The 16137-nt window shown below is 44.5% G+C and overlaps 1 protein-coding gene across 1 annotated transcript in view; it reads left to right on the top strand.

Annotated features, from left to right (window-relative positions):
* LOC147749180 (maestro heat-like repeat-containing protein family member 1) overlaps positions 1 to 16137 on the top strand; it is a 60117-nt gene that overhangs the window by 21525 nt on the left and 22455 nt on the right. Inside the window, exons 4-8 of the mRNA XM_086936542.1 lie at positions 10448 to 10555; positions 11685 to 11805; positions 14355 to 14395; positions 14685 to 14826; positions 15873 to 15925. Of these exons, the coding sequence (XP_086792668.1) occupies positions 10448 to 10555; positions 11685 to 11805; positions 14355 to 14395; positions 14685 to 14826; positions 15873 to 15925 (465 nt within the window). The remainder of the gene's footprint in view (positions 1 to 10447; positions 10556 to 11684; positions 11806 to 14354; positions 14396 to 14684; positions 14827 to 15872; positions 15926 to 16137) is intronic.

Here is a 16137-nt window from a genome sequence, read left to right as displayed (position 1 = left end):
TTGCTGACTGCACGTGTGAAGACCTCAAAAGGACGAAGCATGCGTGTTAGGCTTTCAACTATGTTCCATTGCGGCCCACCCATCCTCAGCTCCTCTATACCCTCTTTCAAGAAATATTGATCGAGTTGCGTATACTGCTCATACAGACGCTCAAGCATGTAGAAGGTTGAGTTCCAACGTGTTACCACCTCCTGGATGAGTGCTTTCACTGGCATTTGACTTTGATATAGCATGCTCCTCAGCTGCTTGCGGGCCTTAAAAGAATGCCTGAAATGCTTGCATATTTTTCGGCAGTTCTCCAATACACTGTACGCTGCACTGCGTTTATTACCCAAGAATTTTTGGACAACCAGGTTTATACAGTGCGCCAAACACGGCACTCTGAAATAGTAACCGTCCCTCATGGCCTTAACTATATTGGAGCCATTGTCTGTGGAAACATAACCAACCTTGCGTTTTAGTGGGGACAGACAGTTAAGGACCTTTGTGTTAAAGACATCCAAAATGTTTTCTGCTGTGTGACGTTTCTCCAAACCAAACATGGCTAGTGTTGCATGTTTCCGAGCACCTTTAAAAACAATGTTAGTGTCAACACCTGAGTTTAGCTTTGCTTTAGCCCCTGAAAAAGAGACCCAGTGTGCAGTGATGCACATGTAATCAGCGCCTGCGCCACTGGTCCACATGTCTGTTGTCAGATGTATAGTGTGAACAGCACTCTTCTGCAAAGCTGCCCCAATCACCTTCAGAACATCTTCATGTAGTGCTGGAACCGCAACTCGGGCAAAATAGAACCGGCTAGGAACCTTCCATTTAGGGCAGAGCGCTGTCACTAATTCTAGAAAACCAACCCCTTCTACAAAAGAAAAAGGGAGAAGGTCCAGAGCTAGCATTTTAGCCAGCTTAGTGTTATACAGACGGGTCATTGGGTGGTTGCGTTCATATTGCGCTTCTGTAAACAACATCTTTTTAATGTTGCTCTGGACCAATGATTTACGGGATGATGATGATCTCTTCGACCCAGTTACGCTCGCTGATGAACTTTTCCGCATTGATGTCTCACTCTCTCCCACACTCTTAGTGTGGCTCCCATGGGGTGTGCTGCTGACATGGGAACTGGGTGTAAGTGAAGTGTTTGAATCGTCTTCTACCTCGTCATCAGCAGATGACAAATCAACGTTTTCATTACGTGCAATTCCGGCTTTCTTGACCGCCTCTAGGTGCGGAAACCATTCGACAGGGTGCCTTCTCTCAAGATGACCTCTCTGGCCTCCGGTACCATAGTTAGAACCAAGCTTACCACGACTAAATCGAAGCTTACAAAGGCTACAAATGGCTACGTTTTCCTTTTTTGGGCAAACACTAAAGAAGTCCCAAACTGGAGACTTGAAATGTCTTCGGGGGCCGGAGGAGGCGGCAATACTGGTGGTGGTGGTCCTGCTGCTAATGACAGATGAAGTGGAGGATGTGGATTGCCGAACTTCAGTACGTTTTGCACTTTCACCACCACGAATTGAGGTCGAGGACGAGGTGGGTACCTTCTTGCGAAGAAATATGGAAGCGGTAGGTTTTGGTGTACTACTTAACTCCAAATCTAATGATTCCATTTCCATTGCCTCCTCGCCGACATCGTCATCACGCTCAGCAGCTTCTCGGGATAGGGTCAAAATGTCTCTTTGCTGCATGCCCGGTGGGGCTGCAGTGACCTTTGTGATGACTAGCTCGTCGTCATCGTGAGAGGCTTCATCACCAGCAGTATCTGTCACTTCTTGTTGAGCCTCATCACACTCCATAGGTTTGAGTTTTTGGACGACCTTCCTTTTACGCTTAGGTAACGGTGTCAGATCATGGTGTGCCTCTGCCTCACTGTCAGACCGCAGTTGTGGTTCCCAAGACAGATCACTTGCACCAGAACGAGGTGGGCTTGAAGAAGATGTAGACACCCCCCTTGATCTTTTCCTTGCTAGGGATGTGGAAGACAATGAATGATCATCAGGAGGAGTGGCTTCCAATGATACCTCAGCTTCATTGTCGATTTCCAAATGTGCCCCTACTTCGGGAGGAACAACTATTGTGGGCACTTGTGAACGTCCATGCACCTTTGCTTGCGCATCTCCTTTTGCTGCCTCTCCTTCCACATGTACTTGGGCGTGTACTTGCACATGGTGTTGTTGTTGCGGCTGTGGTTGTTCAACACTTGTCAGATGAGTTACAACAACCTGTGTTGATTCAGGGACATTGCTGCTACTTTCTTGCGATGAGCCAACATCACTGGTCGATGGTGATTGGAGAAGTACACTGACTGCCTCTGAAGCACTCAAGGGCTTTGACTTAAGTTGGCGTGGTGGTGGAGGCACTGAACCCAATGGAGCAGGGGTGCTGCTCTCAGGTTGGTCCCCAGCAGATCCTGCTGCTGCAGGCGTACTTTTTTTTTTGCTCCCAAAAAAAGTGGCGGGTGGCACACCAGCCTCCTTGGTAACTTGCTTCTTCTGCTCCTTACTAGCAACTTTCTTGCTAGAGGAGCTACGGAGAACTTTCTTTGGGGCCATCTTCTTCAGAGCAGGTCAGACAGCAGGCCGCAGTTGCACGAATTGTAGAGTTGTCTGAGGCCAGACGTGACGTCGCGTGACGTTATGCTGCACACACACACCGCTGCAGGACTTCTTCCTGGCACTGGTGGTTCTCTTGAGTCTTGTGCACCTAAAAAAAATGGAAGACAGAGGAACATCAGTTCAGTTATAGAGCACAAAAAAATCGAAAAACACTGCAAAATCAGCACAATCCCAATCCATCCATGCCCTCCATAATGTTTAAATTCAAGACAACCCACAGAAAGACTAGGCCCATGCAAGACTCACTACCCCTGGCATAAATAAAGGTTGAAAAGTAGGCAAAATGGTTGGAGGCCTAACAACAAAGCCTGCATTCAAAATGGCCACTTGCCTGCCAGCACATGGCCAGTGCCTGTAGCTGCACTCAAAATGGCCACCAGCCACATGGCATGTCCCTCCCCATGAACACCCCCAAAAATCGAAAAACACTGCAAAATCAGCACAATCCCATTCCATCCATGGCCTCCATGATGTTTAAATTCAAGACAGCCCACAGAAAGACTAGGCCCATGCTAGACTCAAATACCCCTGGTGAAAAGGCCACAAGTACAGGCCCAAAAATCGAAAAACACTGCAAAATCAGCACAATCCCATTCCATCCATGGCCTCTCCATGATGTTTAAATTCAAGACAGCCCACAGAAAGACTAGGCCCATGCTAGACTCAAATACCCCTGGTGAAAAGGCCACAAGTACAGGCCCAAAAATCGAAAAACACTGCAAAATCAGCACAATCCCATTCCATCCATGGCCTCTCCATGATGTTTAAATTCAAGACAGCCCACAGAAAGACTAGGCCCATGCTAGACTCAAATACCCCTGGTGAAAAGGCCACAAGTACAGGCCCAAAAATCGAAAAACACTGCAAAATCAGCACAATCCCATTCCATCCATGGCCTCCATGATGTTTAAATTCAAGACAACCCACAGAAATACTAGGCCCATGCAAGACTCACTACCCCTGGCATAAATAAAGGTTGAAAAGTAGGCAAAATGGTTGGAGGCCTAACAACAAAGCCTGCATTCAAAATGGCCACTTGCCTGCCAGCACATGGCCAGTGCCTGTAGCTGCACTCAAAATGGCCACCAGCCACATGGCATGTCCCTCCCCATGAACACCCCCAAAAATCGAAAAACACTGCAAAATCAGCACAATCCCATTCCATCCATGGCCTCCATGATGTTTAAATTCAAGACAGCCCACAGAAAGACTAGGCCCATGCTAGACTCAAATACCCCTGGTGAAAAGGCCACAAGTACAGGCCCAAAAATCGAAAAACACTGCAAAATCAGCACAATCCCATTCCATCCATGGCCTCTCCATGATCTTTAAATTCAAGACAGCCCACAGAAAGACTAGGCCCATGCTAGACTCAAATACCCCTGGTGAAAAGGCCACAAGTACAGGCCCAAAAATCGAAAAACACTGCAAAATCAGCACAATCCCATTCCATCCATGGCCTCTCCATGATGTTTAAATTCAAGACAGCCCACAGAAAGACTAGGCCCATGCTAGACTCAAATACCCCTGGTGAAAAGGCCACAAGTACAGGCCCAAAAATCGAAAAACACTGCAAAATCAGCACAATCCCATTCCATCCATGGCCTCCATGATGTTTAAATTCAAGACAACCCACAGAAATACTAGGCCCATGCAAGACTCACTACCCCTGGCATAAATAAAGGTTGAAAAGTAGGCAAAATGGTTGGAGGCCTAACAACAAAGCCTGCATTCAAAATGGCCACTTGCCTGCCAGCACATGGCCAGTGCCTGTAGCTGCACTCAAAATGGCCACCAGCCACATGGCATGTCCCTCCCCATGAACACCCCCAAAAATCGAAAAACACTGCAAAATCAGCACAATCCCATTCCATCCATGGCCTCCATGATGTTTAAATTCAAGACAGCCCACAGAAAGACTAGGCCCATGCTAGACTCAAATACCCCTGGTGAAAAGGCCACAAGTACAGGCCCAAAAATCGAAAAACACTGCAAAATCAGCACAATCCCATTCCATCCATGGCCTCTCCATGATGTTTAAATTCAAGACAGCCCACAGAAAGACTAGGCCCATGCTAGACTCAAATACCCCTGGTGAAAAGGCCACAAGTACAGGCCCAAAAATCGAAAAACACTGCAAAATCAGCACAATCCCATTCCATCCATGGCCTCTCCATGATGTTTAAATTCAAGACAGCCCACAGAAAGACTAGGCCCATGCTAGACTCAAATACCCCTGGTGAAAAGGCCACAAGTACAGGCCCAAAAATCGAAAAACACTGCAAAATCAGCACAATCCCATTCCATCCATGGCCTCTCCATGATGTTTAAATTCAAGACAGCCCACAGAAAGACTAGGCCCATGCTAGACTCAAATACCCCTGGTGAAAAGGCCACAAGTACAGGCCCAAAAATCGAAAAACACTGCAAAATCAGCACAATCCCATTCCATCCATGGCCTCTCCATGATGTTTAAATTCAAGACAGCCCACAGAAAGACTAGGCCCATGCTAGACTCAAATACCCCTGGTGAAAAGGCCACAAGTACAGGCCCAAAAATCGAAAAACACTGCAAAATCAGCACAATCCCATTCCATCCATGGCCTCTCCATGATGTTTAAATTCAAGACAGCCCACAGAAAGACTAGGCCCATGCTAGACTCAAATACCCCTGGTGAAAAGGCCACAAGTACAGGCCCAAAAATCGAAAAACACTGCAAAATCATCACAATCCCATTCAATCCATGGCCTCCATGATGTTTAAATTCAAGACAACCCACAGAAATACTAGGCCCATGCAAGACTCACTACCCCTGGCATAAATAAAGGTTGAAAAGTAGGCAAAATGGTTGGAGGCCTAACAACAAAGCCTGCATTCAAAATGGCCACTTGCCTGCCAGCACATGGCCAGTGCCTGTAGCTGCACTCAAAATGGCCACCAGCCACATGGCATGTCCCTCCCCATGAACACCCCCAAAAATCGAAAAACACTGCAAAATCAGCACAATCCCATTCCATCCATGGCCTCCATGATGTTTAAATTCAAGACAGCCCACAGAAAGACTAGGCCCATGCTAGACTCAAATACCCCTGGTGAAAAGGCCACAAGTACAGGCCCAAAAATCGAAAAACACTGCAAAATCAGCACAATCCCATTCCATCCATGGCCTCTCCATGATGTTTAAATTCAAGACAGCCCACAGAAAGACTAGGCCCATGCTAGACTCAAATACCCCTGGTGAAAAGGCCACAAGTACAGGCCCAAAAATCGAAAAACACTGCAAAATCAGCACAATCCCATTCCATCCATGGCCTCCATGATGTTTAAATTCAAGACAACCCACAGAAATACTAGGCCCATGCAAGACTCACTACCCCTGGCATAAATAAAGGTTGAAAAGTAGGCAAAATGGTTGGAGGCCTAACAACAAAGCCTGCATTCAAAATGGCCACTTGCCTGCCAGCACATGGCCAGTGCCTGTAGCTGCACTCAAAATGGCCACCAGCCACATGGCATGTCCCTCCCCATGAACACCCCCAAAAATCGAAAAACACTGCAAAATCAGCACAATCCCATTCCATCCATGGCCTCCATGATGTTTAAATTCAAGACAGCCCACAGAAAGACTAGGCCCATGCTAGACTCAAATACCCCTGGTGAAAAGGCCACAAGTACAGGCCCAAAAATCGAAAAACACTGCAAAATCAGCACAATCCCATTCCATCCATGGCCTCCATGATGTTTAAATTCAAGACAGCCCACAGAAAGACTAGGCCCATGCTAGACTCAAATACCCCTGGTGAAAAGGCCACAAGTACAGGCCCAAAAATCGAAAAACACTGCAAAATCAGCACAATCCCATTCCATCCATGGCCTCTCCATGATGTTTAAATTCAAGACAGCCCACAGAAAGACTAGGCCCATGCTAGACTCAAATACCCCTGGTGAAAAGGCCACAAGTACAGGCCCAAAAATCGAAAAACACTGCAAAATCAGCACAATCCCATTCCATCCGTGGCCTCTCCATGATGTTTAAATTCAAGACAGCCCACAGAAAGACTAGGCCCATGCTAGACTCAAATACCCCTGGTGAAAAGGCCACAAGTACAGGCCCAAAAATCGAAAAACACTGCAAAATCATCACAATCCCATTCAATCCATGGCCTCCATGATGTTTAAATTCAAGACAACCCACAGAAATACTAGGCCCATGCAAGACTCACTACCCCTGGCATAAATAAAGGTTGAAAAGTAGGCAAAATGGTTGGAGGCCTAACAACAAAGCCTGCATTCAAAATGGCCACTTGCCTGCCAGCACATGGCCAGTGCCTGTAGCTGCACTCAAAATGGCCACCAGCCACATGGCATGTCCCTCCCCATGAACACCCCCAAAAATCGAAAAACACTGCAAAATCAGCACAATCCCATTCCATCCATGGCCTCCATGATGTTTAAATTCAAGACAGCCCACAGAAAGACTAGGCCCATGCACCACTCACTACCCCTGGTCAAGGCCCCAACAACAGGTCAAAAATCGAAAAACACAAAATTTTACAAAAAAAAAAAATCGAAAAACACAGAAAAATCAGCACAATCCCAATTCATCTATGGCCTCCATGATGTTTAAGTTCAAGACAACCCACAGAAAGAATCAGTCCACCCACCACTGAGTACCCCTGGGAAAAGGCCCCAAAACAGCCCAAAAATCGAAAATCCCAAAATTTTAGTTGCAGCAACTGTAATGCCCCAAACAAACTTACTTGTAAAATTTCTAATCCAACAGTGATCCAAAGAAAGTCAAAAAGGCCTCAAATCCAAAGATCCAGCAGCATCCACAAAAGGTAATCCTTCCAGGTCCACATCCGAATGAAAAGTGACCAGGAGATGGACAAAGCACTGGGAGGAGCCTGCTGAACAGGAACAGGAAGTTGAAGACTATGGGGCACTTCCTTCCTCCCACCCCCCTGCCCCCCTCCCCAAAATGGACTCCTCGCTAAAAAAGTGCAGGCAAATGTCAAACTAAGGAGTTATTCACATAAAAATCATCATTTCTAGAAGGTTTATGCTGCTTGCTGGTGGATTTCTTGTGCAGAATTGCAAATTTATATTTTCGCGCGCCGCATCTCAAATCTCGCAATTGCGAAGTACCGCGAGACGTGATCTCGTCGTACTCGCGTTGACAAACTATCGCTGGCAAGCCGCGATGACGTAATCGCGCTCGCCAATTCCCGCGGGATCACACAGCAAGATCCAAAATGGCGCAGCACTCGCAAACTATCGAAAAAAACAACTCGGCAAACGATGATAAACGCCGCGCGCCGCAAAAATTGTATCACCAACGCCGCGCGCCGCCAAAAAAATCCGCTGCGTGCGAATTTGCGGATTTTGCGGGAAATCCGCAAATCTCGCGGATTGCGGATTTCCCGAAAATCCGCAAAATCCGCGAGCGGAACGGATTTTCCGCCCACGCTTACCGTGGATCAGGTTGATGCATTACTTATCTAGGCATCACCCTGCATAAACGAATTAGCTGGAGGCCGCATATTGACACCATGGCCTTAAAGCACATGCAGTTGGCCGGAGCCATGAAAAAAAGGAACATAAGACATCACTGACTAAGCCCCTTTACCCCGGCACTGCACATCTATATTATGGGGCTTAGAGAAAATGCATCCTCTAGCTTTCTCCGAGAATAAGTTCCTGAGTGGGATAACAAGCCTACATCAAAGTACCCCTATGATTTAGGCAGAAAAGCCATAGTAGACCTTGCAAGGCTATGCCCTATTCTCTTCTGGCGTAGAATCTGGCGTACCCCAGAATTGGCCATCTTTGCAGATGGTCTTAAAGATATAATGGAGGCAGATCACTTCCACAAGATTGGCTGGCTATGCAACATCAGATCATTACTAATTAGCATGGGTATGACATCACTGTGGGATGATCCTAGTGCTACTGGGTTCCCACCAAAACATTTAATTAAGCAAAAGTACTGGGAACCGATGGTGCAAGAAGCAAATAGAATGAGCGATGCCACCTCTCTAACAGGGAAGTTCTAACAAATTAAACCAAATCCATGTTTTACTGTGACGTAATTAGTACTAAGCCGCTAGATCGCAAACTGTGTTTTCAGTTTAGAGCAGGCTGCTTACCTTTGAAGTCCTTTACAGCTGCATGGTCCACTGCGGCCGATGACAAATGTCTAAACTGCACTGACACTGAAGAATCATACGCGCATGTGCTGTTTGTTTGTCCGGCGTACGCTGCTCCCCGCAAAGCCTGGCTGACACCCATTTGTAGGAACATGGGTACTCACTTGTTAAGTGTAGCAATGAGAATATTGTGTTCTGATCCATCAGTCCAGTGTGCAGTATCAGTGGAAACGTTTTTGAGATGGATGTGGACAATTAGATCTAGGCTCCTTTTGTACCTCTGTAAATGAAGTCTCCTACCGATAATAATAATAATATGCTATATTTTAATGCTTGGACACTTTTTTAAACTATCTATCAATTAGTAGCATTAATTTTGTCTATCAACATATAGTATATGCTCTTTTAATGTGTTTGATTCTCTCTTTTTATTGAAATTTTCAATTTATTGTATTTTTTTTATAACTTGAAAAATCGTTTTTATGTGAATTGCTTTTGTGACATCTGTCGAATAAAGCTCATGTTGACTGACAGTTAAGCAAGGCCCAACCTTAAAAAAACAAAACCTATGAAAAGCCATTTTTTGGAAAGGCAAGGGTCAGTTTTGGTCATGATTCAAAATGGTGGCCAAAGATAAAATGGTGCCGCAAATGCAAATTTTTACATGAATAAGTGCATAATCAAAACAGCAAAAACAATTTTATTCTAACAAGGTCTGATGCTGGGGACAATTCAGATGCCTGTCCTTGTGTTGCATCGCACTGTAAGAATGATGCTTGTACACCTAGATCCCATCTTAGTTAACCTGATGCACATGTTGACTGGCTTAAGCGCAAAGAAATAAAATGCTCAGACACTTTGGGAATGGGACTGGCTCAACAGCAGTGCTCACAGGCAGTACAGAGGCCAACCACACAATCCAGCCTATGAGATCCAACTACCCCTTAGACTTTACCAAGGCTAACTGGGCTATTTCTGGGGTGATTGGGGAAGGCACATGGGCATTCAGCTACTGCACTGATAAGCTGGGCTTTTCACTGACAGTGCATTATCTAGTGGGTTATTTTCTGTTGCATACCCCACTTTACAGTTTAAATGCCTAACATGGCAAACCACCAAATCCAGCGCAAAGTAGCATGAACATACTTCAAATCAGTATTTCATATCAAAACTGCCTACCATAAACGTGGTTCCTGGTATTCTTTAGTCTTTATTGAGTGTATTAAGTCCCATAGGTATCACATACTTCCTCATCAAGTCATAGGGGAAGGGCAAATCTGTGTGGTGAGCACGAGATACTACTGTGTGGTGCCAGAGGCGCAATTTCTCAGGGGTAGTGTCCCATGTATCAGAACCTTATATATTATAAGTGAGTCCACCGGTATTTTGACAGTATATGAATGCTATACCCTCCCACGCCTAATGGCTGGGTACTTTTATACTCAACAGAGCGGAGCATGAGAGCATAACCGCATTTGTACATTTCTATTTACATGTTTGAGGCTAGTAGTTTTGCTTTCACATTTGGATTTGTCAAGAGGTTCTCTTTGTGCTTGACAACCTTGATTAGAAAGTTGTGATGTTTTAACTCTCAAATCTCTTGTCCCTCCATAAGGAGAGAAAACACAATTAAAATTATGTGCAAATACATCGTATTTTACTTTGCTTTCTTTTCCACATTTCCACAGATCGCTAGTCACCTGGATGATGAATCTGATGTTGAGGAAGAGACCATCCTCATCCAAATCTCTCAGCTCCTCAATACAATTGCATTACACCATAGAAATACTGATGAGGTAAGCGAGGGGGATGTGAAACAAGGTGGAACCTCCGGCTCACATACAAGCACATTTTTGTAAAGCTCCCTCTGCTGCAGGGTTGTATGTTGGAACCATGCAGGAATTTATCACACCTGCCTTAACAACGTGTTCTGAACCACGATTGCATGTTTGAAACGCATTCCTTTACCAGAGAAGTCGTTACAATGAATTGCCTTAGGGAAAGCGCTGGACTTTGGAATAGTAAAATGTACTATTCCAACTCCATTATGTGCAACAGTAGGGAAAGTGTTGGCCTTAAAGTCCAAAATTAGTCCAACAACGCTTTCCTTTAGGCGAGGCATCGCAACTACCTGTGTGCTAAAGGAATACATTGTAAAGATGCATTAGTGAGTTGGATCACATTGTTAATGCGCACAGTGGTTCGAGATACGATGTAAAAGTTGTGTCCTCTGATGGAGGAATGGAGGTCTGCTGTCCCATGCAGAACTTCCCAGGGTTTGGAGCATTTGTACAAGAGCACCAATTGAATCCTACCTCATTCATTAGAATGAGGCAGAAGGGTTTGCAGCTTCTTCTAAATAGACTGAAATGAGACTTAATGGTACATCGGTTATATTGCATAACTTTGCTTCTCAATTTGCATCTCCTATTTGCTACCTGTCCCATGATACATCAGGCACCAATTTTTCATATCAACATGGTTGTTCATTCCCAGCCATTGCTTTTCGTATTCTGGCACATTCCTAAAGATGATTCTATGAAGATTCCAACAGATAATGAGCTAATTTGCAAACTTCAGCTCACTTGTAGGGTTTTTGGAAAGTAACATGTTTCACACATTCTCTGCACATAATGGGTTCATTTTGATTGTATGCAGAATCCCAGATTGTAGCATTAAACACGGTTAGTGCTACATCGGTGTAATACTAGGCATCTGCCTTGGACCCCATCAGCGAGGAATTGTATCAGCAAGGGGATGAATCAAATATAGCCCCATCTCTTGGATATGGGAGCTTGCAAAATGCCCTATGAACTAAATAAAATGCCAAAAACCCTCCCACCAGCCATGATTGTTTATCTGTGGGAATAAAGCCTTATTAAATGCTAATGATACAAATAACACGTTCACCACTCATTCTTGCAGGACTTTTGGAAAGAGATTTTGCTCTACATGCTGGAAGAGGGCTATACTTCATCTGTGCCAGCACTGTGCCAGATGGTACTTGTTGTAGATAAGAAAGCAAGCATCAACTTTAAGGAATGTGGTGAGTCTTAAACATCCTACTCATTGATGCCGTGGGATCTACCATTGAAGGTGGTTAATGCTTCCTCCTCCTCTCCCCAGATTCCCTCATATTTAGTAATGATCTGGCATGAGGTGAAGAACCAGTCCATTAGCTCAGGAGTTTGGTTAATTTACTATAGTATGTGGGTGTCATTCTTTCAATAACAGTGTTTGCTCTCACTTTAGTGATATATGTATCTGTGTTGATGTTGCTGCTTTCTATATAATAATAAATCTTCATTCGGAAGTAGTCACATCCATAAAAGATTCAAAAAAATATAAAATATAACTATAAGAAGAACTTCATTACATTAAAAGAGATACTGTGCAAATTTGCAAGGTCCAAGCTAACGTCAGTCGCATCTTGAGCTTCTTGATCTAAAAGAATCCCTCAGGAAATTTTTGGCAACAAAAAGGGTATGGTTGTTAGGCAAAAGCTGCAAATGCATTACTACAACCCAGGCTTGTCTAAATTTCATGGCTTTTAAAAGGAGCCTAAGAATCAATCTCCTGGGGTGGGGAAAATATTTACATAAGAAGACAAAGTGTAAGGTGTCCTGTGGCGGCCAAAAGTGTGGCAGGGTATGCTCAGACGTGAGTCCCTTGCTCACTTTGCCACTGGATTCAATCAAGCCGGGCTGAAGACGGCTGGAATGCCAGAAACCGGTCCTCGGAAGCTTGTTTCCGGTCCAGGGAAGGCCTGGCTTGGCAGTTTGGGCTGGACTGTTCCCATGAGGCACAGGGTCAGACTAATTTGCATATAGCCATGTCTGAACTGGGGGGGCAGAGTGGGCTAAAGAATGGTGATGGATTAAACCCAGATCTTTTGACTGGGTGTGAGTGTTTGATTGGTTTAGATGCTCCGTCCATTACCACCCCCTTTTGTACTGCTTTTGGCCGCCATAAGTGTGGCAGGGTATGCTCAGACGTGAGTCCCTTGCTCACTTTGCCACTGGATTCAAGCAAGCCGGGCTGAAGACGGCTGGAATGCCAGAAACCGGTCCTCGGAAGCTTGTTTCCGGTCCAGGGAAGGCATGGCTTGGCAGTTTGGACTGGACTGTTCCCATGAGGCACAGGGTCAGACTGATTTGCATATAGCCATGTCTGAACTGGGGTGGCAGAGTGGGCTAAATAACGGTGATGGATTAAACCCAGATCTTTTGACTGGGTGTGAGTGTTTGATTGGTTCAGATGCTCCGTCCATTACCACCCCCTTTTGTACTTCTATCTGTGACTAGCATAGATGCCTCCCCTGGTCGCTTAAAGATAATGTGCCCGGTGATATGGGAGGGTCCGCCGCCTTGTTCTCTATATACTTATTGTAGTTTGTCAGCCATAAAGTTACTTTCTGTTGGTTTCAGCTCTTCATCTGGTTATTACCCTCACCACTTAAATGCAATGTGCTGACTGTCTCAGGTTTCCACACTCTGTGAGACTTCTCAGGCCTCTAATGGTCCTCTTCAAACCTTGGAGTATTCTTGCTCTCCATGGAGTTACCTATCTCTGGTATGGTGACCAGACCTTTCTGGGTATGGTACCTATTTATACGCTTTTACTTTAGTCAGCCGCAAAATGGATGTATTTTATTTCTCTATGGAGTTACTTTTGGCTATGATATTTGTCTCTTCAATGTTTCTGGTTCATTATTTTGGACTTCAGATCCAGACTAAATTGCTAGTTATTGGCTCTCACTTGACATATGGACCTGATAGACAGGGAGGCCTACTCAATGAGGGTAAGTGAAAATAATTATTTGGACTGATTCCAAGGTCAAGAAGTAGATTTGCATCATGTGGTGAGAACCTGTAATTGAAAACTACATTTCCAGAGCTCCAATTAGCAGTCCCCACTCAACTTTCCAATGAATATGTTGATAAAGTACAAGTAACCTGGGCAGATGGTATCATAGTCTATTTCTTTGTCACTCATGTAAAGGGTCCTAAGCAGAACAGAACAGGCAATTATGTATTCATTATAGCCTGCTCCCCAGGTGGTTAACATTATTAGAAAATGGTTATGCAAGAACATGTTTTGGTGTCCTCTTTCTGTTGGGATATCCGCTGTCGCAGAATGACTCCTCTTTAGCATGGTCCATTCAATATGTAGGGCGTGTCCACGGCTCCTGTTGCATCCTCTCTTATCCCACTGTAGTCTTCTGTCACTCAATGACAGCTGAAGCAGGACCATTGCATGACAGCTTAGGTAGCATCTTCTGCGGCTGTCATTCCTTGACAGCAATTGTTGGGGTAGGGAGGTGGAGCATTGTAGCACAGACCATTGAGGTACTGTATACCACTAGCAGCATCCTTTGTGGTGGGGGTGTCTTTGTCAGTATCTGCAGGGACATTAAAGCATCCTCATGACCTCTAGTGCCTTATTGAAATACCACCCATCACTCCATCCTCTTCTTTGCAGATACTACTGAGTGTCTTAAGTGTGTTTGTCAGCCACATGTCTTCCTTTGGCAAGTGTTGCTCAGTATTTTATGGACTGAGTATGACATGTCTTCTTTCTTTTGTATCTAAACAGCTAAAGGAATTCCAATACACAGCCTCTTCATAAGATTGCTTGTGAGTATCCACCCCCACCATATTCCAACAGATCCCTCTCCTCAAGTTCTTTGCTGGCATTTCTATGCAACCTGCCCATGGAGAGCTTGCATTCAACTCGGCTTTTATCCTTTTGAACTTGATGGTTTTATTTCTAGTCAATTGGTTATCAGTAAGACATACTATTTATATCACACAGAAACAGCCAAAATGAGGTATTAAGTACTGTATAGAAAACAAGGTAGCATTTCCAGATGCTTTAAAGACCAGTGAGTATTCTCTTGCTGAATTCTTTGTTGTGGGTTTTCAGGTCATTTCTTCACATCCTCGCTGGGATGTCGAAAAGGGAACCGCTGTCTTGGCTCTTCTCGAACGCCTGATTCCTGCAAACTACCCATTTTTAGCAAGGCTCATCAGAATGAAGATCCCCCCATTGATAACATATTTGGAAGGTGAGTTCCCAAAGCACAAGCCATTGAGCACCCAATTTAAACAAGCATTAATGGTATTTCAAACAAGCATTGACAAAGCTATTAACCCCTTCGAGGCTAATGACGAGCTGGGCTCGTCATGGCGCTTACCTGCCGTGCGCTGATGACAAGGCCAGCTCGTCATGAAATAAAGTAAAACAACAATTTGCAGCACAGGACGGGAAAACGCCTAGCAGCCATGTGGTTAAGCCTGGTGTTGGCTGCTAGTTTTTAGGCTTTGTCCACGCTTGTTTTTTTTCACAGTTTTTGTAAGCCTTTACTGTGGGAGGAGAAGCCAGGTACTCAAAAAGCCCACATTCCCTTAGTAGTCCCTGGAACTAAAGAAAAATACTTTGTGGATGTGCTCCTTGTGACCCTCACGGGTGAGTAGTGCGCTCTACAAGTGTATTGATTGATTGATTGAAAAAGCAGAATGCCATCACTTACAGTGAAGTTAGCTTAAGGCTGATTTGGCCCATGATGAATGCTGTGGAGGGCAGAAGAGAATGTGAATGATATGAAACAATAGGTCAACAGATGAGGAGGTCGAACTATGAAATGTTATAATCATTTTGGTCTTGGTTATAATAAAGGAGTATTTTTCTATATGTATGTAATTTTAGAGCAGGTATGCACTTTTTATCTCTGAACCACGACGGCCATCCCCTATGTGATCAAGGCTGCATCTGACAGCCAAATGCTTTCAGGCTAAAGCTCTGTAAAAATAGATCTTCTGCAAACAAGTGATGTGGCAGCCTTTCGGTTATATAAGAAAGGAAACCAAAATATATAAACCTAAAATTACAACCAGATATAAGGATGCAAGAGTGACATCAAGGGCACATGAACAACTGATGACATTGAATTCAAATCCCAGGACAGGCTGAGCCAACAGCCAGATTTTGCACACTTTGAATTGTGTGACTCTACTTCTGCTAGTGCTTGGTATTTAAGCCCATGGCATTTGAAATGTTGCCTGCTGTTCACTTTTACTTACATATTTTCTTTTTTCCCAACTGCTATTTCAGCTGCAACTGAAAGAAACTTTGACTTGGAACAGTGGAAATGCGCGCTTGTTTCAGTAAGGATTAATTGCTAATGAATGTCACACATGGCTCTTAACGCATTGTCTTTCATATTCACTCATTTAGAGTGAATTAATGCAGATATTAAATTCCCCCCATCATAGTGCTGTTCTGCTATGTGGTTGCAATATGTTCACCATATGCCTATTGTTTCTCTGGATTGTGAATGGGCACGGTGAGGGAGAAGCCAATCTCGGTACACAACTTT

The sequence above is a fragment of the Lissotriton vulgaris genome, chromosome 1_1 (genome assembly GCF_964263255.1).
Source record: "Lissotriton vulgaris chromosome 1_1, aLisVul1.2, whole genome shotgun sequence".
Classification (NCBI taxonomy): domain Eukaryota; kingdom Metazoa; phylum Chordata; class Amphibia; order Caudata; family Salamandridae; genus Lissotriton; species Lissotriton vulgaris.
This window is presented reverse-complemented; position numbering and strand designations above follow the sequence as displayed.